This window comes from Rhodotorula graminis, assembly GCF_001329695.1.
Source record: "Rhodotorula graminis WP1 unplaced genomic scaffold RHOBAscaffold_5, whole genome shotgun sequence".
NCBI classification, from domain to species: Eukaryota; Fungi; Basidiomycota; class Microbotryomycetes; order Sporidiobolales; family Sporidiobolaceae; genus Rhodotorula; species Rhodotorula graminis.
This window is the reverse complement of record NW_017264932.1, coordinates 323,260-346,736: the sequence shown is the minus strand read 5'-3', so window position 1 is coordinate 346,736 and position 23,477 is coordinate 323,260. Positions and strand designations below refer to the sequence as shown.

General features: G+C 68.9%; 8 protein-coding genes and 1 non-coding gene across 9 annotated transcripts; 6 read left to right on the top strand and 3 right to left on the bottom strand.

Annotated features, from left to right (window-relative positions):
- Positions 1–29: 29 nt before the first annotated feature.
- Positions 30–7,277, top strand: RHOBADRAFT_52766 (uncharacterized protein; the record flags this gene model as incomplete). The annotated part of the gene is made up of 6 exons (XM_018416496.1): positions 30–114; positions 253–1,286; positions 1,371–3,987; positions 4,055–5,064; positions 5,130–7,008; positions 7,077–7,277. The coding sequence occupies 6 exons, from the start codon at positions 30–32 to the stop codon at positions 7,088–7,090; spliced, it is 6,639 nt and encodes a 2,212-aa protein (XP_018271784.1). The 3' UTR covers positions 7,091–7,277.
- Positions 7,278–7,387: 110 nt separating this feature from the next.
- On the top strand, positions 7,388–9,436 carry RHOBADRAFT_52765 (uncharacterized protein; the record flags this gene model as incomplete). Its single annotated transcript, XM_018416495.1, has 7 exons — positions 7,388–7,649; positions 7,715–7,959; positions 8,029–8,524; positions 8,597–8,793; positions 8,870–8,910; positions 8,985–9,052; positions 9,123–9,436. 7 exons carry the CDS (start codon positions 7,388–7,390, stop codon positions 9,194–9,196), a joined length of 1,383 nt encoding a protein of 460 aa, XP_018271783.1. The 3' UTR covers positions 9,197–9,436.
- A 93-nt stretch (positions 9,437–9,529) lies between these two features.
- RHOBADRAFT_43157 (uncharacterized protein) lies at positions 9,530–12,057 on the bottom strand (the record flags this gene model as incomplete). The annotated part of the gene is made up of 8 exons (XM_018414181.1): positions 9,530–9,924; positions 9,996–10,074; positions 10,139–10,200; positions 10,282–10,390; positions 10,462–10,991; positions 11,068–11,318; positions 11,387–11,549; positions 11,616–12,057. 8 exons carry the CDS (start codon positions 12,055–12,057, stop codon positions 9,530–9,532), a joined length of 2,031 nt encoding a protein of 676 aa, XP_018271782.1.
- A 177-nt stretch (positions 12,058–12,234) lies between these two features.
- Positions 12,235–13,223, top strand: RHOBADRAFT_52763 (uncharacterized protein; the record flags this gene model as incomplete). Its single annotated transcript, XM_018416494.1, has 4 exons — positions 12,235–12,287; positions 12,469–12,516; positions 12,583–12,766; positions 12,844–13,223. Coding segments are annotated over 4 exons (665 nt in total), but the record flags the coding sequence as incomplete, so codon positions are not given.
- Positions 13,224–13,364: 141 nt separating this feature from the next.
- RHOBADRAFT_52762 (uncharacterized protein) lies at positions 13,365–15,261 on the top strand. Its single transcript, XM_018416493.1, has 5 exons — positions 13,365–13,519; positions 13,598–13,632; positions 13,692–14,216; positions 14,293–14,732; positions 14,797–15,261. The coding sequence occupies exons 1-5, from the start codon at positions 13,420–13,422 to the stop codon at positions 15,233–15,235; spliced, it is 1,539 nt and encodes a 512-aa protein (XP_018271780.1). The 5' UTR covers positions 13,365–13,419; the 3' UTR covers positions 15,236–15,261.
- A 94-nt stretch (positions 15,262–15,355) lies between these two features.
- Positions 15,356–18,666, top strand: RHOBADRAFT_43154 (uncharacterized protein; the record flags this gene model as incomplete). The annotated part of the gene is made up of 5 exons (XM_018414180.1): positions 15,356–15,965; positions 16,032–17,899; positions 18,018–18,162; positions 18,279–18,466; positions 18,547–18,666. The coding sequence occupies 5 exons, from the start codon at positions 15,356–15,358 to the stop codon at positions 18,664–18,666; spliced, it is 2,931 nt and encodes a 976-aa protein (XP_018271779.1).
- Positions 18,667–18,897: 231 nt separating this feature from the next.
- RHOBADRAFT_13973 (uncharacterized protein) lies at positions 18,898–20,709 on the bottom strand (the record flags this gene model as incomplete). Its single annotated transcript, XM_018412170.1, has 7 exons — positions 18,898–19,548; positions 19,597–19,941; positions 20,048–20,124; positions 20,190–20,247; positions 20,313–20,386; positions 20,448–20,529; positions 20,602–20,709. Coding segments are annotated over 7 exons (1,395 nt in total), but the record flags the coding sequence as incomplete, so codon positions are not given.
- Positions 20,710–21,223: 514 nt separating this feature from the next.
- RHOBADRAFT_43152 (uncharacterized protein) lies at positions 21,224–21,753 on the bottom strand (the record flags this gene model as incomplete). Its single annotated transcript, XM_018414179.1, has 2 exons — positions 21,224–21,286; positions 21,355–21,753. 2 exons carry the CDS (start codon positions 21,751–21,753, stop codon positions 21,224–21,226), a joined length of 462 nt encoding a protein of 153 aa, XP_018271777.1.
- A 1,445-nt stretch (positions 21,754–23,198) lies between these two features.
- RHOBADRAFT_t44 lies at positions 23,199–23,281 on the top strand. Its single transcript has one exon. It is a non-coding gene; the product is annotated as a tRNA-Ala (tRNA).
- The last annotated feature ends 196 nt before the right edge of the window (positions 23,282–23,477 follow it).

Here is a 23,477-nt window from a genome sequence, read left to right as displayed (position 1 = left end):
TCGCTTCCCGCGACCAGCTCGCCGCCGCCATGGTCGGCGCACCCAACGGCGCTCGCCGCGAGTCGATGCTGCCTGCAGCAGGTCAGCAAGCGAGCACCATGGCCGTCAAAGTCGGTGCGTCCCTGTCCCTTGCGTCTGTCGTCCCCCCTCCCCTCCCCGCCTCTGTCGTCCCGAGCCGTGCTCCGCCCCTCCTGTGCCGCACGCGACCGATGGTCTACCGTGTGCACGACTGACACACTGCAAGCCCTGCAGTCGTCCGCATCCGACCGAGCACGACCGCCGACGGCGCCGCCAACCTGCCCGCCCGCTTCCAGCGCATCGCCGTTCACCCTCTCGGCACATCCAGCCTGCAAGCCGACAACCCCGCTCCCGGCGCAGGCGGCTCGGTCAACACGGCGGCGGCGGGCGCCGGCAAAGCCGCCAAGCAGACGTTCACCTACGACCGCGTCGTCGCGCCCGACGAGGGCCAGCTCGCCGTGTACGAGGCAGCGCAACCTCTCGTCGCCTCGTTCCTCGACGGCTACAACACGACGCTCCTCGCCTACGGCATGAGTAGCTCGGGCAAGTCGTACACGATGGGCACCGACATCGACGGCGCCTCGACCGACCCGGACCGCCAGGGCCTCACGCCTCGCGCCGTCGCCGACATCTTCGACCGCCTGTCGGCCCTCCAGCGCGACTCGCGAGGCGGCTTCTCGTTCGACGCCAAGGTGTCGTACCTCGAGATCTACAACGAGGACCTCATCGACCTCCTCGCCGGCGGCGCCGACGTCCGCCCGACGGTGCAGATCCGCGAGGACAAGGGCGGCCAGATCCTGCTCCAGGGCATCCGCGAGGTCAAGGTGTCGAGCGCGGCCCACGTCATGGACCTCCTCGCGCAGGGCTCGACGCTGCGGCAGACGGGCGCGACCGACATGAACGCCCAGAGCTCCCGCTCGCACGCCATCTTTTCCCTCACCGTCACCCGGCGCAAGTGGACCGGCCCAGGTCCTCCTCCCTCGGCCCCGTCGACCCCGTCCTCGCCCCAGAACCGCCGCATGTCGGCTCTGCCTCGCATGTCGAGCCCGGCACCACCCGGTCGCGCCGGCACGCCCACCGGCGACCGCCCCGCCAGCCGGTTCGGCCTGCGCCCAACGAGCTCGCTCGGCCGTCCCAGCACGCCGAGCACCGCGTCGAGCGACGACGTCGAGGGCAGCTGGACCGTGACGACGTCCAAGCTGCACTTTGTCGACCTCGCCGGCTCGGAACGGCTAAAGAGGACGGCGGCGGCAGGTGACCGGGCCAAGGTGCGCCCCTGTCTCTCTCTCTCTCTTCCCGTCGGCGAACCCGTCATCCTCGCGCCGACACTGACCATGTCGCGCACCCTGCAGGAGGGCATCTCGATCAACGCCGGCCTGTCGGCGCTCGGCAACGTCATCAGCGCGCTCGGCGACCCGTCCAAGAAGGCGACCCACGTCCCGTACCGCGACTCGAAGCTCACGCGTTTCCTGCAAGACTCGCTCGGCGGCAACGCCCGCACGATGATGGTCGCCTGCGTCAGCCCTGTCGAGCTCAACCTCGCCGAGACGCTCAACACGCTCCGGTACGCCAACCGCGCGCGCAACATCAAGAACCGCGCCGAGGTCAACGAGGTCGAGCAGGGCTGGGACGACGTCGAGTACCTTCAGCGCACGATCGTCAAGTTGCGCGGCGAGCTGTCGGCCATCAAGGCCGGCGACGGCGCCGCGCTCGCCCGTCGCAGCCTCGACCTGTCGTCGGCGCCAGCAGAAGCCGAGCTGCAGCAGAAGATCGCGCACCTCACGGCCGAGCTCGCCGTTGCACAAGCCGCCGCCCCGAGCAGCCCGACGACGCCGACCGCGACCGCGCCCCTCTCGCGCGACCAGTTCGCCGCCGCCGTCGAGCCCATCGTCGAAGAGTACGAGCGTTCCCTGTCGGCGCTCGAGAGCCAGCTCGCGCTCACTCGGGCCGCGCTCGGCCACTCGGACGAGGAGATGCGCGAGCTCGAGGCCCGCATCGGCGAGGAGCAGCACGCCAACGAGGCCAACCTCGCCCTCGTCGACGAGTTGCGCCTGCGCGTCGCCAAGCTGTCCGAGCGCGAGGAGACGACCGAGGCGTACGTGCGCGACCTCGAGGCGCGCCTGCGCGACGTCGACGACGCCGACGAGTCGCACGGCGCAGCTGTCGGCGCCTTGCGCAAGGAGCTCGCCCGCAACCGCGAGCAGGCGGCGGCGACCGAGCTCCACGTCCAGGAGCTCGAGGGGCGCCTCGCCTCGGCCGAGGAGGGCAACGCCGCCCTGCGGCGCCAGATCGAGATCCTCGAGCGCGACGTCGCCCACCGCGAGGAGTCGCACCGCGACCTCGAGGCTCGCGTGCAGCTCCTCGACAGCTCGGCCGACAGCAAGAAGCTCCTCGCCGAGATCGACGACAAGGACCGCCGTCTGCTCGACCTCGAGCGCGAGCTCGACGCCGTCAAGGTCCAAGCCGGCACGGCGACCGACGAGGCGTCGCGGTTGCACAAGCTTGCGCAGGACGAGAAGGCGCTCAAGGAGGAGCTCGAGAGCCGCGTCCGCACGCTCGAGAACGGCCAGGCGCGCAACCTCGTCGCGACGCCGCCACGCACGCCCGCCATGCGCTCGAGCGACGCGTCGTCGCTCGCCCCACCCGACCTCGACGCCGTCGCTGCCGCAGCATCCGCGACCGACGAGCAGGCGGCCGTCGTCGACGCGCTCCGCAAGCAGGTCGCCCAGCTCCAGCACGCCCGTGACGAGACGACGAGCGAGCTCGACTCGGCCAAGGCCAAGTACGCCGAGTCGCTGCGCGAGATCGACGACCTCAACGCGCAAGTGCAGGAGGCCCGCCTCTTGCGGTCGCAGGCGTCGGCGTCCGACCTGAGCGACGCGGGCCTGTCGCCCTCGTCGTCGCGGTTCGCCGGTCCTCGGCGAGTCGGCGGGCAGGACGACGACGAGGACGAGGACGAGGTCGAGGAGCTCGCGTCGTCGTCCGTCGTCGGCGGCAAGAACGGCTCGTCAGCGGCGCGCCGAGCGACGGGCCCGCGCACGCCGCACGCGCGCCGGAGCATGCCGCTGTCGCCGCAGCATCGGCTGTCTTTTCTCGGCCGCGGACAGGGAGCTGTGTCGCCTGCGCATTTGCGCTCGGCTTCACTCTCGCAGGAGCTGTCCTCGGCGGCGTCATCGCAAACCTCCTGCCCGACGATTCCCCAACCCGTGTCGCCCTCGCCGAGCTCGCACTCTCGACGCGAGAGCTTCTTCGCCCCGTCGTCGACCTCGTCGACGAGCAACGGCGTCGGCGACCGGAGCTATGAGCAGATGAAGAGCGAGGTGCTCAAGCTCCAGGCGGCCCTCGACCAACGCGACGCCGAGATCTCGGACCTCGAGGCGACCGTCCAGCACTTCCGCTCGCCGTTCGCCTCGTCTGCGCCCTCGCCCTCGGGCGACCGCTCCTTCCCTTCCTTCCCCGTCATCACCGAGCGACCGGCGACCCCACCTCCTCTCCCTGCCTCGTCCGACGCCGACCTCCTCCTGTCGCCGCACACGCGCTCCCACTTTGACGCCCTGCGAGCGTCCGTCGGCGGCGCCGATCCCGCGACGGTCGGCCTCGGCCTGTCGACCGCACCCGACGACGCCGCCCTCACGGCCTCTCGCCTCGACGACCTCATGCGCTCGATGGCGCAGAAGGAGTCGGCGCACCGCGATGCTGTCGACGTCCTCGAGGGCGAGCTCGCTCAGCTGCGGCGCCAGCACGACGAGCTCGTCGTCCTGTCCAAGACGCAGGTCGAGAACATGTCGGCCGAGATTGAGCAGCTCCGGCGCGAGCTCGACGAGCGGCCAGCCCGAGGCGCTCTCGAGGTCGAGATGGAGAAGCTGCGGGACGACGCGAGGGTCAAGGCGGACGAGCTGGCGGCGGCGAGGACGGCGCACGAGGACGAGCTCGGCCAGGTCAAGGCGGCCCTCATGGACGGCGCAGCCGGTGCGTCCCAGCCTCGTTCTGACTGTCCGTCTAGCGAATACTGACCCGGCCAACCCCTGTATCGCAGAGCACCAACGCGCCCTCGAGTCGACGCTCGGCGACCACTCGGCCACGATCGACAGCCTGCGGGCCGACCACGCGGCCGCACTCGGCTCCTTGCGCGTCGAGCACGTCGTTGCTCTCGAGCGAGCAGTTCTCGACCGCGATGAGGCGGTCCGCTCGTCGCTCGGCGAGGCCTCCTCGGTCGAGCACGATCGGCTGCGCTCGGAGCTCGCCGTCACGCTCAAAGAGCGCGGCAGCGCCCATGCCGCCGAGGTCGCGGCACTTCGTGCGTCGCACGAGGCGGCGCTCGAGCAGGTCGCGGCCGGCGCGGCCGAGTCGGCCGAGCGAGAGCGGGCGCAGGTCGTCGCCGCCCATGCCGCCGATCTCGACGCCCTGCGCTCCTCCCTCGCCTCGAGCTCGGCGGCCGAGCTCGACCGCCTCCGCACTGAGCACTCGAGTGCTCTCCAGCAGCGAGCGCTCGCCCATGCCGCCGGGCTCGACGAGCTGCGGAACTCGCTCGGCGAGTCGGCGTCCGCAGCACTTGACGGCGTCCGCGCCGAGCATGCCGCCGCGCTCGACACGCGCGCCGCAGTTCACGCCGACGAGCTCGCCGCCCTGCGCACCACGCACGGCGCAGCGCTCGCGGCTGCCTCGGAGAACGCCCTCGAGGTGACCGAGCGGGCTCGTGTCGAGCTCGTCGCCGCGCACGTCGCCGAGATCGAGGCGCTGCGCACCTCGCACGTCCACGAGCTCGCAGCGCGTGCAAGCGGCGGAGCCGAGGAGGTCGAGCTCGCGCTGTCGAGCCTCGCCGCTCGTCACGATGGAGCGCTCGAGGCGCTCAAGCGCGAGCACGCCGAGGCGCTCGAGCGGGCGCGGTCCGAGACGGCCGAGCAGGCGCAGGCGGAGCTTGATGCTGTCAAGAGCCGGCACGAGCAGGAGCTGTCGGCCGTTCGAGCGAGCCTCGGCGACGAGCGCGAGCAGGCCATGTCGGCCCTCAAGGAGGAGCACGAGAAGGCGCTCGCCGATCTTCAGCAGGTGCGCCCCACGCCCTCTTCTCTTCTCTCGTCGTCGACTCGTGCCTGACGTACTTGATCCTGCAGCTCCACGCCTCGACGACCGACGACCTTCGCTCCACCCTGTCCGCCGAGCACGCCTCCCTCCTCGCCTCGACGCAGCAAGAGCACGCCGACGCGTTCGACCTACTTCGTCGCGAGCACGGCACGTCGCTCGAGCAGCGTCAAGCCGAGCACGTCGCCGCTTTCTCGGCGCTCGAGCACCTGCACGCCGACAAGCTCGAGAAGGCCGTCCAGGACGAGCGAGCGAGGCTCGTCGTCGAGCACGAGCAGGCGTCCGAGGCGCTCAAGGCGCAACACGCCGAGGCGGTCGAGCAGGTGCAGGCGGCGGCCGCGAGCGAGCGCGCTGCTCTGCAGGCGCGGCACGCCCAGGAGGTCGAGGCGGCCGAGTCAGCGGCGGCCTCTTTGCGAGTCGAGCACGATCGCGCGGTCGACGCTGCCCAGCAGAGCCACGTCGCCGACCTCGACGAGCTCAAGGCCGCCTTGTCGTCCGAGCACGCTTCGGCGGTCGAGCGGCTCGGAGGCGAGCACGCGGCGGCGCTCGACGCCTTGCGCGACGAGCACGTTCGCGCCGTCGCCTCGCTCCGCGACGAGCACGCACGCGCGATCGACTCGCTGCACGTCGAGCACGCCGGCGTCGTCGACCAGGCGTCGACCCGGGACCAGGACGCCGTCGTCGCCCTCGAGGTCGACCGCGACGCGCTCAAGCAGGCCCACGAGGAGCTCGAGGTCGCCCTCTCGGCCACTCGCGACGAGCTCGTATCGGCCAAGGAGAGCCTGTCGATCGTCGTCGCCGAGCGCGACGGCCTGTCGCAGCGCCTCGACAAGCTCGCGGCGCAGCACGCCAACTTTGTCGCCGACCACGCCAAGGAGGTCAACTCGCTGCGCCAGACGCTCAAGGTCCAGCAGCACGCTCCCTCGACCTCGGCGTCGTCGTCTGGCGACCTGCAGGAGGCGCTCGCGGCGCTGTCGTCGGTCGAGCAGGCGCACGACGAGGACGAGCGACACGCCGCCGTCGAGCAAGCTCGCGCCGCCGCCTCTCGCCTCGACACCGCCCTCGCCCAAGCTCGCCAGGAGCGCGACGGGCTGTCGACCAAGCTCGCGCGCATGTCGCTCTCGTCGGCGTCGGCCGCTCCGCTCGGACTCGGCCTGCGAGCCCAATCACCGCCTGTCGGGCCCGCCGCTCCGCCGGTGGACGCCTTTTCGGCGCTCTCGAGTCGCGCCAAGTCGCCGACGGGCGAGCTCGACCGCGCCACGTCGCCGCCGCTGCGCAACGAGCGCTTCCTCAGCAACGGCTCGACCTTTAGCCTCAAGGCGCCGCCGCCCACCCCGCCGCCGACCGTCCCTCCTCCACCTGCGCCGCACCCTACCGCACCTCTCCCGCCGCTGCCGCAAGAGTCGCCGAGTCGGACGGTCGGCCGGCGTGCGTCGAACTCGTCCGTCACGGCGTCCACCTCGCCCGAGCAACGGCGTGGCTCGCTCGGGCCCGACCCGTCGGCGGCGGCGGCCCAGGCGCACGCGCAGGCGACGCTCGACGCGGCGCGTGCCCTCAAGGAGCAGCACGAGCGGCTCAAGCAGCGCCTCGCACAGCGCGACGCCGAGTACCAGTCGCAGGTGGACCTCGTCAACACGCTCGAGTCGGCGCTCAACGACTCGGAGCGCAACCTGCGCAAGGCGCGGCTCCAGTCGAACGAGTATGCGCGCGAGCGGGACCAGCTCAAGGAGCAGGCCGACCGGCTGCGGCTCGAGGCGCAGGACAACCACTCGACGAGCGAGTCGTACCGCCAGAGCGTGATCGACATGGAGGAGCGCCTGCAGGAGCAGCGCAACCGCGAGCAGAGGGCCGAGCGCGCGAGGCTGGACCTTGAGGCGCGCATGGCCGAGGTCAACAAGCGCAAGAGCAAGTGTGCGTCGTCGTCTTCCTCCCTCTCTCTCCCCTGGAACCCCCCACTGACCTCTCTCCCGTCGACGCAGTCGCCTGCTTCTAGACCGTCGTCACTCGTTCGACCCTACCCCTGCATCATCCCCTCGCACTCGCAAAGATACCCCGTCGGCGTCGTCGTCGTCGTCGTCGCCAGCGCTCGTTCCCCTTCTCATGTCTCTCTCTCTCTCCCGAGTTGTTATCGCGTCGGCCGGTGTTGTAGTGACGCTGCACTTGTGATTTGTTTCAGAGAGCGTGTGCTCCTCTGCGCCGGAAGCAGCGAGAGCGGCGAGACGGGGAGCGTGGCTCGCTCGATCTCGAAGGTCGACGCGGAGCTCGCTTGGCCCCCCTCGAGCGGTGCACGATGCAGGGCTACGCTGCGCCTGGACCACACCAACAGCAGCAACAGCACCAGCAGCAGTACCAGCACCAGCAGCAGCAGTACGCGCCGCAGCCACCTCAGCAGCAGCACGCCGCCTTCTTCCCTCAAGGATCGCCCTCGACCTCGACCGGCTACAGCGCCTCGCAGGGCATGCCGTCCTACTACGGCCAGCAGCAGCAGCAGCAGCAGCAGTACCAGCAACAGCCCCAGCAGCACCCGGACCAGTCGCTTGGCCAGCCTCGAGGTCCGTCGCCTCCACTTCTCCGCCCCTCCGCCCGCCCGCTCACACTCGCTCGTGCACCCGCGCAGACTCGACCGCCGGCCCGAGTCGCACTGCAGCTCAGCACCGCCGCGACACGTCCTACACCGCCGCCGGCAACGCGGCTCAATCGTCCAGCTCTGGCGCGGGACAAGGGTCCGGCGCCGCAACTCGCCATCCCGCCGCGCCGTACCAGCGTCCAGAAGGCGCCGTCCACAACGTCAAGGCGAGCTCGACCACGAGCCTGTTCACGACCCGCAAGAACTGGAGCGAGCACCTCCTCGAGGAACTCCAGGTGTGTCTCTCTCTCCCCCGCCTCTCTCTCCCTCCCTCGAGCCAGCCCTGACAGCCCCACCTCCCACAGGACTTCATGCACGTCCTGTCGCCCGAGGGTAACTTCATCTTTGCGTCGACCTCGGCCCAGGAGCTCGTCGGCTACGCGCCCGAGGAGCTCTTCACCCAGAGCATCTTCGACTTTATCCACCCGGACGACGTTCAGTCGTTCCGCCGCGACTTTGACCTGTCATGTCGCACGGGCGACACGCTCACCCTGTATTACCGCTTCAAGGCCAAGGACACGTCGGGCAACGACGACGTGCGCTACGTCCTGTTCGAGGTGACGGGCCACCCGTACTACGAGGGCAGCGGCGCACGCGTCGCCGGCAACACCGAGGCGCCCGCGCCCCAGGTCCTCGCGCGCGACCGACCCGCCAAGGCCTTCTTCGCCATGGCGCGCCCGTACCCGAGCAAGAACCAGGCCATGCTCGACTCGTTCCTCGAGCTCAAGTTCGAGAACGAGCGCCTCCGCCAGGAGCTCCTCGCCATGTACAAGGAGGTCGAGGGCGACGGCTCGAGCGGCGGTGCGTCGTCTCTCTCTCTCTCTCTATTCCGCCCCAGGACCGCCACTCATGCATTTTCTCTTTCGCGCGCAGGCTTCCCGTACGGCCAGCCGGGCATGTACCGCGCCGACTCGTTCGACGCCGGTGCGCGCACCGTCATCGACCCGGCGACGGGCCTCGTCCAGACGCAGACGCTCATCCCCTCGACGAGCAACACGTACGGCGCGCTCGGGATCGGCATCTCGGCCAACGGGACCAAGGGCGACGGCACGGGCGAGAAGAAGAAGAAGGTGCGCCCTCGCTCTCTCTTTCTCGGCGTTAGGGCTTCCTGCAGCGAGACTAACTCTGCTCTTTGCCGCTCTGCAGAAGGCGCGTGTCGAGGAGGGCGAGTTCGTCTGCCGCGACTGGTGCGTCCACCTCTCTCTCTCCCTCGCCTTCTCTCGCCGAGCCGCATTCTGACTTGCTCAATGTCCTTCTGCAGCGGCACGGTCGAGTCGCCCGAATGGCGCAAGGGTCCCGACGGCCCCAAGAGCTTGTGCAACGCCTGCGGTCCGCCCTCGTCCTCTCCTCATCTCGCCTCTCTCGGGCGGTCGCTCACTCAGGCTCGTTCCTCGTGCAGGTCTCCGCTACGCCAAGCTCGTCTCGAAGACGAAGAAGGAGGCGCGCGAGAAGGCGGCGCAGGCGGCCAAGTGAGGGCCCGCGGTCCTCCACCACCCTGTCTTCCTCGTTCCCGGTCCTCTCTTCTCGCCTCGTCTCGTCTCCCGCACACACAGTATACACGCCTGTCTCGCCCCCCCCACCTGTGTACATACCCTTGTCCCATACGCACCCTCGTGATCCCCCTTCCGCCCTGGTACACCCACGCTTCGGTCGTCCTCAGTCCCGCCTCCCTTTGTCGCCTGTAACACTGGGTCTCGTCGCTTTCCTGCACTCTCTCTCTCTCTCGTTGCGCATGCCTGAGAGAGAACGACAGAGTGGTACAACAGAGAGGACGACGACGGCTACGACAGAGAGAGAACGAGGAGCTCACAAGGCCTGGAAGTTGAGGTGGAGGAGCCTCGCCCTGCGCTCGGCCTCGTCCTCGCGCTTCTCGCGCACGTGCAGGACGACGACGACCACGCCGAGCGCGATGATGGCTCCGACGAGGACGACGCTGACCCAGGGGATCCAGTCGCCGGGTCTGAGGAACATCATCCTCGTCCACTCGTCCGGCCCGCCGCCGCCGCCCGCCGAGTCCTCCTGGTGCGGCATGACGAGGAGCTGCGAGTTGGGAATGAGACCCTCGATGTTGAGCCAATGCTGCGGCTGGTGCCGCGTCGAACCGAGGAAGAGGTTCTCGACGTAGTTGTTGGTGCGCCCGAGGCCAAAGTACGAGTAGGGCGTGAGGAGCGACGCGTAGGTCGACTGGGCGAGCTGGCCGTCTGCGAGATCGAGGGCGAGGGCGTCAGAGAGAGACACTGGGAGAAAGAGAAAGAGAGAGAGCGAGACGCACACTGTGTGCTGCGGCGAGCGCCGGTCGGGTCGAGGACGGTGAACTTGAACGACGCGCCCGAGTAGCTCGCGCCGAACGGCTGCGCAACGAGGAACGAGTCACTGACATGCTCGTGCGCAACGAGGAGAGAGCTGAGGACGCACCCTGTACCGCTTCTCGCCCGATTCTTGCGGCTCGCACCACCCAGGGCACGCGCCGTTGAGCACTGCGCGCACGCTCGAGGCGGGTCAGGTCGCGCTCGTCGTGCTTTCGAGTCGAGAGAGAGAGAGAGAGAGAGAAGACGCACTCTCGGCCTTGAGGAAGAAAGCGTCGTGGAAGTAGTTGTTCTTGATGAAGACGGGCGTGCGAGCCGCGCCCGAGTTGCCGAGGCGCTGCACGAGGATGTCGAGCGAGCCCTGTGTGACATGTATCGACGAGTCAGAGAACTTTTGATGGCGGAAAGGAAGGAGAGGAAGAGGGGACGCACATCGTCGTCGACGTCGAACCAGCTGACGCTCTCGACGTCCGTGATCTTGTCGAGCGCCTCGGCTCCCTCGCTCAGGACCCTGAACGCCCTCCTTTTCCTCGCCACCTCGGCGTCGGTGCACGACCCGCTCTCGCACGGGCGGCTCTGGAGGATGTGCGCGCGGCGGTCGTGGCCCTTGGTCGTGACGACGAGCAGGTCCGGGTACCCGTCGATGTTGTAGTCGCCGACCTGGGCCGCGATCGGGTACTCGCCGCGGTACGCCGTCGAGTGCACGACGAGCTCGTGCCCTGGCAGGAGCGCCGACAGCGGGATCGTCGTCATCGAGGCGGACGAGTCGGACGACGACGACGGCGACAGGTCGAACGAGAAGTGCGGGTCGGCGACGCACAGCGCCTCGGGGTCGCGGCACGCCTCGTGGTCCGGCACAGACGAGTCGCACAGCGGAATCTGGGAGTTGTAGGCGATCTGGAGCGCGCAGTGCCGGGGCGAGGTACACGACGAGATGACCATGTCGATCGTGCCGTCGCGGTCTGTGCGAGGGTGCGACGACGTGAGCAGCTGCTCCTCGAGGAGGATGAGGAGAAGAAGAGAGGAAGAGAGACGCACCCATGTCGGCGAACCCGACGCTCTTGGTCCCCTTGGGCAGTTTGCCCTCTCGCGCAAACTCGAACGCGCCCTTCTTGTTGAGCCAGATCTGGTACGACAGGTGCTCGACATCGTCGCCGTCCTGGCACATGAAGAAGAGGTCGGCGAGGCAGTCGCCGTCGAGGTCGATAAAGGCGTTGAAGTGCGGGTTGGGGAATCGGCAGGTGAAGGACCCGGTCGGCGACGACGAGACGTTGAGCGGGGCGTCCGAGCTGCGGCGCGATCAAGAGCGAGTCAGTCAAAGACTCACGAGAGTCAAGGAGGAAGAAGAGGGACGCACAGCTCAAAGATGGCCGAGCGATTCGACTGGTTCCACGCGTTCTTCCACAGCTGCGGCGTCTTGGACCCGGCGGGGAAGCCGAGCAGGTCGGTGCGCAAGGTGCCCGTCGCGTCAAGCGGCATCGGCTGAGCGAGGACGGACGAGTCGACGTGTTGAGGCTCGCCTGCGTGCGGGCGAGAAGGTTAGGGCTCTGAGAGGAAGGAGGACGAGAAGAGCGAGGGCGACGGACCAAAGGTGCCGTTGGCGTGCTGGAGGTAGACGCGCATGTCGATGTCGTCGTCGCTGCCCCACCAGCCGCCCGGGTTGGAGCCGCCCATGACGAGGAGGTCGACGCGGCCGTCGTAGTTGAAGTCGCCCGGGACGACGTTGGTGACGACGAGGTCGCTCGAGGTGCGGATGCGGGCGTGTTCCTGCTCGATCCAGGTGTACTTGTGGCGGTCCCACGTGAAGGACGAGAGGGTGCGCTGGTCTGCGCCGAGGTGGACGAGGTCGACGAGGCCGTCGCCGTTGAGGTCGGCGAAAGCGGCGACGATGCCGTTCGAGGGGAGGCCGAGTGGGCCTGCGTCGATGAGCTTCTCGTCGACGTAGCGGTGGTCGACGCCTGGGAACCACGCGGCTGCTTGAGCATGTCGGAGCCACAGGAGGGCGACGACGCAGAGCGACCAGAGCATGGTGGCCCGGACGACGCGGTGCGCGAGTCGGGGGAACACGGTGTGGACGTGGCTGTGGTGAGAGTAGGCTCGGCGAGCACCTGGCCGATGCAGCTCGAGCTGGCGAGCGAGCTTGAGTGGTGCAACAGCGAGAGCAGCAGTCGGCCCCTCGTCCTCGAGCTCCTCCCTCGTCTCGCTCGCTGCTCTGGGTCGTCGAGCTTGTCCTAGATCGGTTCTCTCTGGGCTCGCAAGTGCGTCCACCTTTTCCGCGTCCCGCCCTCGTGCCTTCCTCCCCCTCCCCCTCCCCCTCCTCCTTCCGCCTGGTGATGAGGACTCGACAGCTCGTCACCGCCGCAGGACCGCACCCAAGCCCCGCCGAGACACTCCAAGAGTACCTCAGAGCGCAGGGCTGACCTCTCGTCCCCGCAACAGCATGTCCTTCTTCGCCAAGTTCCTCACGGGCAGTCTCGTCGGCGGCGGGTCCGTCCCTCTCTCCCTTGCGCTTCGTCCAGCGCCCCGAGCTGACTGGCTCCAATTCTTGCGCAGCCTCACCTTGTACTACCAGAACGAGATCCGCCGTACGAGCGCCTCGCTCTCGTCCGACTTGCGCCATCTCTCGGACCAGCTCGTGCGCGCCGTTCCCGTCGCACAGCCGAGCGTCGCCCCGCCGGTCGCCCAGGGCCCCGTCATCCCGCAACGGCTCCCCTTCACCGAGGAGCTCAAGGCCCGGGTCCGTCCACCCTCGCTCTCTCTCGCCGTCGAGCGCTCTCGTCCGACCCGAGCTGACCTTGTCCTTTGCGTCGACAGTGGAACGAGCAGCTCGGCAACCTGATCCACAGCGCCCAGGTGACCGACTGGTCGGCCGTCGCTGGCAACGCTTACTCGTCACTGCGGTCGACGCTCGCCGGCGCCGCCGACGCAGCAAAGGACGCCGCGCCGGCGACGGCAGGTGCAGGGGGGGTCGGTGCGGGAGTTGGCCCGAGCTTGAGCGGTGGGCAGGTGGGGCCGTCGACGCCCGAGACGCGGTATGGAGCGGGGCTGCCGGCAGAGAGGGAGGTCAAGGGCCCGAGGAGCGAGGCGACGGTGGACAAGGCGGTCGAGGGCAAGCCGCTCGCGGTCAAGGAGGGCAAGCGCTGGGTCTAGTCTTGCCGCAGATTTGCAACAAGCGTCTGTGCAAGGTGCAGCCGAGTCGAGCGACCGCACGAGAGTTGCACCGCCTCGCGCCTTCGTCCGCTGCCCTCCTCTCGCTCATCCGCATCGCTCAGCCGCCAGTGTACGCTCTCTGTACGCGCCAGGCCTCGTCCAGCTGTCGCCCACAAGCATCGCACGCCGTCCTGTCGCTCGCTCGCCCCGCCGTCCTCCTCATCGAGCACGAGCGACGACATGTCGAACGACACCGAGTGGACGCAGCTCCTCGCCTGGCTCGCCACCTTTCCAGGCCACGTCGATCCAGAAAAGCATGTCAAGCTCGTCCACAACGCCGGTCCGTCCCTCTCTCCCTCCCCTCTCCTCTCGCTTCCCCGCCCGTCCGGGCTGACCTTGCCCCTCGCCGCGCACACAGCTGGCCGAGGTCTTGTCGCTCGTGGAGACGCCAAGGTGCGCTCTAGTCGTCCTTTCGCACTCGCCGGTCCAGCCCTTGACGCTCGTTCCCACAGCCCAGCACCCTCCTCATCTCGATCCCTCATGCCGCCCTCCTCAACCTGCGCACGCTCCGACCGCTGTACCCGAAACCCTTCCACTCGCTCTCGGCCACCCAGCTCCTGTCGCTCCACCTCGCGCGCCAGTTCCGGCGACACCTGGCCCCGTCGTCGTCGTCTTCGCAGAAGCGCGAGCCGCACGACAAATGGTGGCCCTTCCTCGCGACGCTCCCGCGCCAGTTCGCCACAGTCCCGCTGTGGTGGGCCGTCCACAGACGCAGCGCCGAGTCGCTCGCGGCCGACTTCCCGCTCGACCCCGACGCGCGCTCGGGCGCCGGCGCCAAGGGCAAGGGCAAGGCGGGCCCGGTCGACCCGTCGCTCGCCGAGCTCGCGCACGACAGTGTCGAGGCGCGCCAGGCACGCAGGACGAGGGCGACGCGGTACGCAGAGCTGAGGGAGCTCATGCCGCACGGCGTGCGGCGCAGGGCGGTCGAGATTGAGCGGCGCTTTGCCGAGGACTGGGCGGCCGTCCGGCGGGTCTGGGTGCGTCCTCCTTCTCTCCCTCTCGCTCTCTCACTCTCGCCGTTGACCTCAGGACTGACTCGCGACACGCACGCAGAACGCGCACGGCGACGGCGTTGGCGGCGACTTTGGCGTGCTCGACTTTGCGCTCGGGTTCCTCAACGTCAACACGCGCTGCATCTGGTTCAACGTCGACCCGGGCAACAAGGACAACAACCTGACGCTGTGCCCGGTCATCGACATGATCAACCACGCGCCGCGGCGCATGACCAAGCCCGAGTCGCTCCTGTCGACCCTGTCGTTCTCGTCGCCGACCCACTCGTCGTCCGACCCGGCACTGCGAGACGGCGACGAGCTGTGCTTCTCGTACGGCCCGCACGAGGACGCCATGCTCCTCGCCGAGTACGGCTTCGTCGTCGGGCGCTCGAACGAGCACAACGCGGTCGAGATTGACCGGTTCGTCGAGGCGCTGTTTGACGCCCAGGGGCGCGAGGGCGAGCTCAAGCGGCAGGTGCTCGAGGACGAGGGCTACTGGGGGTGCGTCCACTTTCTCTGCCCCCGTTCTCTCCTGTGCGTCGCACTGACACTGCTCGACCCGCAGGGACATGACGCTCCAGTCCGGGCCCGATGACTCGGCGTCGGCGTCGTGGCGCGTCCTCGTCGCCTTGCGTCTCCTGCACCTGCGCCTCCCCTCGCACCTCGCCGCCTCGACGTCGCTGTCGCTGTCGCTGTCGGGGCACGACGCGCTCGCGCCGTGGCAGCACGTCGTGAGCGGCGCGGCCGAGCGCATCTCGGTCGGCAACGAGAAGGTGGTGCAGGGGACGCTGCGGGGCCTGTGTGGCGCCGTCGAGAAGGAGGCGCTCGCTGGGCTCGCGAGGTGCGCCGAGGTGAGGGCGAGGTGGGACAAGGAGGCGGCGGCGGCGGCGGCGGGCAAGAAGGAAGGCGGCGAGGAGGTCGACGAGAGCGGCGCCAGCCTGAGCATGCTCGAGACGGTGTGGCGCGAGGAGGCGCGGATTGCGAAAGCGGTTGGAGGGTCGTAGACGTGCTCGCAATAGACCTAGACGCCGTGCGCTGCTCGAGAGAAAGTCCGAGACCCAGCGCGTCTCGACGAGACGAGCCTTGTTGACGGCTCGCTCTCGCCACCTGTCGTGCACCGCTTGATGAGCCCAGGCCGCGCGCATCCGCTCGCACGCCGTGAAGCCGAGCTCGTGCAGGCCGCCATCCTCGCGTCAAAGGCCGACCCGGCGTCGTCTTCGTCCGCCTCCCCCTCATCAGCTCGCGGTCCCGTCGTCGGCCCACCAGCCCCGACCAAGTACGGCACGCTGCACGGCACGCTCGGAACATCCACCTCGACCGACTCGGCCGCCCTGTACCTCGCCCGCGCCGTTCACCACTCGAGCAGCGACGAGCGCATACTCACCCCGACCGTCCCCCACCTCGCCTCGTCCTCGACCGCCTCGCGCCGCACGCCCCAGGCCATCCTCCCTACCGATCCCTCCACCTACTCCGCACGCGCCTTCCCACCGCGCCTCCTCGTCGCCGACACCCCCGTCGCGTCCACCTCCGCCTCCGCCTCTGTCTCCGACCCCATCGTCTCCGTCTCGACCACCTCGGCGGCTCGCCCGACCATGGCCACCGACGCCATCTCCAACTTCTCGAGCGCCGGCAAGTGGGGCGAGAAGAATCCGCTCGCCGGCGCTAGCAGGGCGGCGCACAAGGCGCACCAGGACGACGAGCTCGTCGTGGGCGACAGCGACGGTGAAGGCGGCGGTGCGTCCCCGAATCTCTCAGTCCTCTCTCTATGAACGTATACTAACTCTTTCGCGGTTCTCGCAGGCTCGGCCTCGCTTCCCCTCTCGAGCGCCCCCAACCCGTTCGGCGCGCTCCCTCCCCTTCCCGGCGCTCCGCCCGCCTCCTCCTCGTCCCTGTCGTCCGCCGGCAACGACGACGCGCACCGCCTCGACTCGGCCCACATGTCGAGCGTGACGACGACCGACCCGATCGCCGCGACGAGCTCGACCGACCCGCGCGCCGCCGCCGCTCCTCCTGCGCCCGTCGCCAAGAAGCCGCACCCGCGCCCTCGCGGCGAGACGCTCACGGTCGAGATCCCCGAGCGCGCGCGCACCGTGTCCAAGGGCGACGGGCTCGCGTCGGCAAAGAAGAAGAAGCGCTCGGCGCCGCAGCAGGACGAGGGCGACGAGGCGAGGGCCGGGACGGACTACGACGAGGTCCTGCCAGTCGGAGGAGCGCGCAGGGGCGCCAAGAAGAAGGTCAAGACGGTCAGCCGCGCGATCGTCCAGTCGTCGGACGAGGACGAGGACGCCGCCGCCGCAGGTTCGTCGCGCCGCGAGCTCTCCTCGCCGGCCCCTGTCGCCGGTCCATCGACCAAGCGCGCTCGCTCCGCCTCGACCGCGTCCGCCGCCGCGCCTCGCTCGCGCAAGAAGAGCGTCGCCGTCTCGGAGGACGAGGACGGCGAGGCGGCGCTCCAGCGCGCGGTCGCCGAGCAAGCCGAGCGCGCCGAGGAGGGCGACAGCGACTTTGGCGGCGGCGGGCGCAAGAAGAAGGCCAAGCGGGCGGCCTCGGCGAGGAAGGACAGCGCGGGCGCGGCCAAGCAGAAGGGTGCGCCGAGGCGCAGGCCGACCGTCAAGCGCGACGCGGCGGCGCCTCCTGTCGTCACCGGCGGCGCCGAGGTCGAGTCGGCGGTCGACGAGGCGGTCAAGCCGTCGAGACGCCGCACGAGCAGCAGCAAGGCCAAGTCGGTCTCGGACGAGTTCGTCGACGACGACGCCGACCGGGTCGAGCCCGAGCCGCAGCACAAGGCCGCGCCCGCCGTCACGGCCGCAGCGCCCGTCGAGGTCGGCGACGACGAGGAGGACGGCGTCGTCGTCAGCAAGAAGCAGGCGCCGAAGCGCAAGCGCGCCATCGTCGACTCGGACGACTCGGGCGCCGACGACGGCCCTGCGCCCGCTCCCGCTCTCGCTCCTCCCGTCGTCGCCGAGCACGTCGCGTCGACGTCCAAGTCGAAGAAGGACAAAACCGCGTCCAAGCCGTCGAGGAAAAAGGCGACCGCCGTCCCCTCAACGCCCGACGTCTCGCCGCCGGCCAAGCGCGGTCGCCGCGCCGCCGCGACCAAGAACTCCTTCTGCCCGTCGTCCGAGGTCGAGCCCGAGGTCGACGCCGACGCCGGCGCGGCGAGCGACGCGACGTCGGCGATCCGGACCGAGGACGAGTCGGACGAGGACAGCGACGCCGGCGGCGATGTCGGCTCGGCGCCCGCCAAGGGCAAGGGCAAGGCCAAGGCCAAGGCGTCGTCGAAGAAGAAGGGCAAGGGCATCTCGGTCGCCGTCGAGGTCGAGCCCGTCGACGGCGGCGCCGGAGCGGGCGCGTCGTGCAAGCGTTCCGCAGGCGCCGGCACGTCGCGCTCGCCCGAGATCGAGCGACGTCGGTCCGCGTCGTTCGAGGCGCGCATCGCGGCCATGATGGCTGTCGCGGGCGGCTCGCCCGACAAGTCGCTCGTGGCCGTCAAGCCGGCGTCGAAGGGTGCGGCCGGGCCGGCTAGGGGCAAGGCCCCGGCCAAGGGCAAGGGCAGGGCGGCGGCGAGCAAGGAGGTGGGCATGGACGCCGACGACGAGGACGAGGACGACGAGGACGAGGAGAAGAAGGACGAGGAGCCGGCGCCACCTTCGAGCTCGGCGGACGCCAAGGTGCGCTCCCTTTCTCTCTTCCCTTCTCCTCTCCCTTCTCTTTTTCCCTTCTCTCGTCGTACTGCGTCGACGATCTCTCACACGCGACGGGCACTGACGACGTCTTGATCGCGCGCAGGAGAACGAGGACAAGGGCACGCCGGGTCCGTCGCGCACGACGTCGCTGTCGCGCGTCAACGCCGCCGTCGGGACGCCTCTGCAGCAGCGTAGCCGCTCCATGTCGGGCACGCCGGGCGCTCTGAGCAGGACGCCAAAGCCGGGCAGTGCGTCGCGTCCTCCTCTTTGTCGTCCCCCTCCTCTAGATCGCTCCCTCTCGTTCCCGCCTCTCAGCTTCATTCTCGGTCCTGTCCTGACCAAGCGTCCCGTTACTCGTCCACAGGCCTCGCCGCCATCCTCGCCAAGCAGAAAATGCCGACCGCTCGCGCGCCGGGCCTGTCGATCAGGCAAAAGCTCCCGCGCCTGCACACCAACCTCAAGCCGCCGCCGCCGCCCAAGGCCATCCTCAAGAACGACGCGCCCAAGAAGAAGAAGAAGAAGGGCGACGAGAGCTACTCGGACGAGGAAAAGGTGCGTCCTCGCTCGCTCTCTCGCGCTCGGTCCCCTTCCTCGTCGCCGACTGACAAGACGCCTTGTTCCCGCGCCCGCAGCCCTGGTACGAGCGCAAGGACCCCGAGGAGTGGGACGACGACGACCACGCTCGTTGGCAGAAGCGCTGCCGACGCATCGAGCGAGGTCTGCCGCCCGACACGCCGACCAAGGACGACTGAGTCGTGTCGGCTCCCTCCTTCCTCTCCGTCTCTCCCTCTCTCCCTCTCTGTAGCCCCCTCTCCCGCATCCCTCGTCGCTTGTCGTAGTCGCATCTGTCTCTCCAGTCGCTTTGCAAAGCTTGTCGTGCTCTCGCTTTTTGCGCTCTCGTCGATCAGAGGAGAAAGAGAGAGAGAGAAACGGTTACAGAGGGGAAACTGCTTTCGAGGCTCGAGTCGCCCACGGCCCATCGTCTAGACCCACTTGATCGTCTGCTCGTCTGCGAGGACCGTCTTGCGCTTGAGGACCTCCTCGACCTTCTCCCGGACGCCGACCTTGCCGCCCGACCGCCGCACGAGCCGCTCAACGACCTCGTTGCGCGTGACGGCATAGTCGTCGCTGCCGGCGTCCTCGCCCTTGACGATCTTCTCGACGTCGCGCTCCGAGGGCAGGGCCCACTTGGCGTGCGGCGACTGCTTGTACGGCGCGAGGGGCGTGACCGGGCGCGACTTGCGCAGCTGGGCGAGGCGCAGGTTGGGCACGGGCGGGTTCGAGAACGGCGGCGGCGACGCGAAAAAGGAGCGCTGGATGTCGGCGTCCGACACGTCCTTGAGCGTCGCCGGGGACCACGAGGGGCGCTCGCCCTGCTCGGGTTTACGCTTGTTGATCAAGAGGTCGGTGACGCCCGTCCTGAAGTCGGGGTGGACCGGCGGCGAGCAGCACGCGGCGGCGATGCGGGCGTCCATCATGAGGACCTCGTCGATCGACAGCTTGGCGCCCTCGCGGATGGCCTTGATCGTGAGCTTGACGCTCGTCGGGCTGCGCAGCTCGATCGCCTCGCGCGTCTCGCGCGCCCACCGCTGCAGCGCCGACATGTCGACCTCGCCGTCGTGCGCGAGGACAATCTTGCGCAGGTCGAGCGATCCGTCCTCGAGCTTGGCGAGGTCGGCCACCATGGCCTCGGCCGTCGGGCGCGAAAAGATGGCGTCGATGGCGCGGCGCACGGGGCCGACGAGCGGGTACGCCTTGAGCGCCTGCGCGAGCTCGGACGCGTCGGCGGCAAACTCCTCGATGACGCTGTTGACCGTGTCGTGCGTCGCCGAGACGTCGAGCTCGGAGAGGCGCGTCTCGAGGGCCGCGAGGCGCTCCGAGGGGACGTAGTGCGTCGCGAGCCCGGCAAAGAAGGTGGCGGCGCCCTTGAGCGGGAACGACGTGAGGCCGAGGTACAGGCCGAGCTGACCGTCGAGGCGAGGGAGGAGGAAGTTGGCGCCGACGTCGGGGAACAGGCCGATCTTGGTCTGCGAGCGGGCGAAAGAGGGTCAGTGCGCGCGCACCGCGGCTGCGACTCGTCCCTTCTCTCGTCGTCGACTGAGGGGACGAGACGTCGAGGGGAGCGCGACTCACTTCAGGCATGGCGATCTGGGTCGTCTCGGTCGCGACGCGGAAAGCGCCGTGGCCCGTCATGCCGACACCGCCGCCGACTGCAGGAGCGTATGGTCAGTCTCGGGTACCTCGTCGCCAGAGAGTAAGAGAGAGAGAGACGTACAGACGACGCCCGTCATGAACGAGACGACCGGCTTGGGCGTGGTCGCAAGGAGGTGGTTCTGTGGGCGCGAGTCGGTGTCAGCGGGTCCGTCTCGGGGTGCACAAAAGGGAGGGCGGGACGGACGGTGCGGTACTCCTTGTGGAAGAAGCCGGACGCCTTCTTGTAGTCCTTCTCGTGCTCGAGGTGCTTCATCAAGGCTGGGGAGAGGTCCGAGGGGTCAGCTCGCTTGGTCACGAGGGAGGGGAGGGTTGGACGCACAGACGACGTCTCCGCCGGCGCAGAAGTGCTTTCCGGCGCCCTTGATGAGGACGACGTTGGCGAGCTCGCTGGCCTCGATGCGCTGCAAGTCGAGGAACGGAGGTGAGCCCGAACGGCTCTCGCGCGAGACGGCGCAGGGGAGGCGGGGACGGACCTCGAGGTGCGAGTAGACGAGGTCGACCATCTCCTCGTTGAGCGAGTTGAGGGCCTTTGGGCGGTTGAGGGTGATGCGGCGCAGGGCGTGCACCGCCTCGAACTCGACCGGGGGCTGGCGGCGGCGACGACGGCGGGGAAGGGTGGGCACGACGAGTCAGTGGGGGTGCCCGAGGAGGTGACAGGGCAGTGGAACGGCGGGCGACGCACCGGTGCAGCAGCATCAGGCCCGGTCGCGGGAGGCCGAGAGCTTGACGGGGTCGACGACGACGACGAGGACGAGGCCGACGACGAGAGCTGGGCAGCGATCTGCTGGACGCGGGCGGCAGGTGGGCTCATCGTGGTGCGCAGCGAGGGGCGGCAACTGGCTCGCAGGCGTGGCAGCATGGCAAGACGAGCGGGTGCCGGACTTTGGGCGAGCCGGAGGGCGGCGAGGACGAGGGCAGCGGGGAAAAAGCCTCGCTCTTCTCTCAACCACAGGCAAGGGGGCTCGTGTGAGAGACGGGTGGACACTGACTGCACTGACAAAGACAAGCTACTACAGATGAGAGAGAAAGAGAGAGGAGAGAGACAACGAGGGAGGACCAGCTCACGCTCGCCGGCGCGCTTCGACTGCCCGCGCTCTAGCAGCAACACTCGTCCTTGGACGCCTCGTACGCCGTCGACGCGTCCGTCGCCGTGTCGCGCTGCAGCAGGCTCGAACGAGTCAGTGGCGCTCGACGCCGAGGAGGGAAGAGAAAAGAGAGCGACGCACCGCAAAGAGGAAGTGGCCGACGCCGCCGCCGCCAATGATGGCCATGAGGATCGCGACGTTGAAGTACATGGCGAGGAGCATGAGAATGTAGGCGACGCCGAACTGGACAAAGTAGAACAGCGACCGGACCGCGTGCTCCTTGTTGGACGGCCGGAACGGCGCCGACAGCGCAATCTCCTTGCCCTGGTTCTTGGCGAGCGCGGCGAGCGCGAGCGCCTCGCGGCGATAGTAGGCCGTGCGGATCGACCGGTCGTACTCGCGCCCGAGGCGGCGCACGGCCTCGTGCGCGAGGACCATGAAGAAGACGCCGATGACGCTGGCCGCGAACGCGCCGACCGAGCGCACGTGCCACGACGACGTGAGGAAGCACGAGTCGACGACGGTCCAGTTGAAGAGCATCCTGTCGACGGGAGCAGGGCGAGGCGGGTCAGTACGGTCGAGAGAGCTGCTGTCGAGGACCGAGGCCGGCGGGGCGGGCTCACGAGATCTGTAGGGGGCGACGTCAGTCTACGGCGGGCGGCTGGCACTGCGAGAGAATGGAGGGACGCACCTGGCAGGCACCGCCAGACTCGGATCCACCGCCCATGCCCATGTCCATGCCCGAGTGGTCCATCTTTGAGGCGGCGAGGTCGGCGGCTGAGGGGACGCGCGAGGTCAGTTTTTCTCTCACCCTGACGAGGGAGCGCGAGAGGACGCACAGAGGTGTATGAAGACGAGGTCGAGGGCGTGGTTGAGCAGCAGGCGCCGCGTCGAGGGAGCGAGGAAAAGGCGCAAAGTGGTGGGAAGGAGGAAGAGAGGCGAAGCGGCGGCGCCGAGCCAAGACGCTCGCTTCGGGACAGCACGGATCGTCCACCGAGCGCACCGAGCGAGCGGTAGAGGGGGTCGCGTGACCGCTCGGTGGTGCACAGGCCGTGTACGAGCGAGAGAAGGAGGTATCTCCGACTCGCTCGAGCGACAGCAACCACGGTGGGTCGCAGGCGAGCTCGAGGGCATGCTGTCCGGGTCTGCAAGAGTCTGCAGGGTGGTACGGGCGGCCGATGATGCGCTCGCGAGGGTGTGGAGCGAGCGGGGAGGTCGACACGGCGGGGGCGAGGTGGGACGAGGACGGCGCAGTGTCGAGACGGCGGGGAGGTTGGCGGGCGAGCTGTGCGGTGTTTGTGCGGGTGCAGGGCGCTGCTGTGGGCAGCAGCAGCGTGCCCGAGAGCTGTGGTCGAGCGAAAGAGGCGAGCGACTGATGAGGCGGTGAGGCCGTCTCGCGCGCGCAGCCGCCCCGCCATCGTCTCCGAGGCAGACCTCGCCCGCGCAGCTGCGCCTTTTTCGCTCGGCCGTCTCGCGGCCTCTTTTCGTGCGCTTTGAACTGCAAGTCGTTCTGCGGGAGCTCGTCGATCCGGTGCGCTCGACAGGTCGCCTGCACCGAGTGGTCACCGGTCGCTGTGCGGCCAGCAAACGTCCCGCGCCTGCCCGGCGACGCTGCAGCACCCAGTCATGAGCCGCGCTTGCATTCGTACGCGACCCAGACGTACTCAAACGTCCACCGCAGCCGCGACGAGCGGCGTCGATGTGTGCCGGCGCTGTGCTGGAGCGCAAGCGCACGGTCCCTCACTCTTTGGTTTCCCTTGCCTCTTCCTGCTCTCGCTACGGCAGCCGCCAGGGTCCCGCGCTTCGAGTGCGTATACTTCGACACGCTCGCTAGCCTGTCGCCAGTCCAGCCGACCCGGCGTCGACGCTGTCGCCCGACAAAGCGGTGGCCTCGAACTGGAGAAGGTCGGCAATCGCACCAAGTCGCATTCGGTTCTGTTCTGCGCAGATTCTGTGCGTACACCTCGACACAGACATCCAAGAAAGGGGATGTAACTCAGTGGCAGAGTGCTTGCTTCGCATCTCATGTGCTTGCATGAAGTCCAGGGTTCAACTCCCTGCTTCTCCACCTCTCTTTTTTGCTCTCTGCGCGCTCGAGCGTCTCTTTTACGCATCTGCGGAGCGTTGCGCGGAGACGCGTGAGGAAGTTCGCCATGCGCGCCGTCAAACAGGCCCGCGAGGAAAGGCCGCGAGCGGTCACAGCCCCTCTCGTCCACCGAGCCAAGAACGGTGCGAGGCCACGACAGGCCAAGCACCGGTGCGGA

What these genes read in the sequence shown, in the direction of transcription:
- RHOBADRAFT_52762 (XM_018416493.1), top strand. Translation starts at nt 13,420, where the DNA reads ATGTCGAACGACACCGAGTGGACGCAGCTCCTCGCCTGGCTCGCCACC. An exon ending in CGGCCGTCCGGCGGGTCTGG is followed by an intron (nt 14,217 to 14,292) that starts GTGCGTCCTCCT and finishes ACACGCACGCAG; the next exon opens with AACGCGCACGGCGACGGCGT. An exon ending in GAGGACGAGGGCTACTGGGG is followed by an intron (nt 14,733 to 14,796) that starts GTGCGTCCACTT and finishes CTCGACCCGCAG; the next exon opens with GGACATGACGCTCCAGTCCG.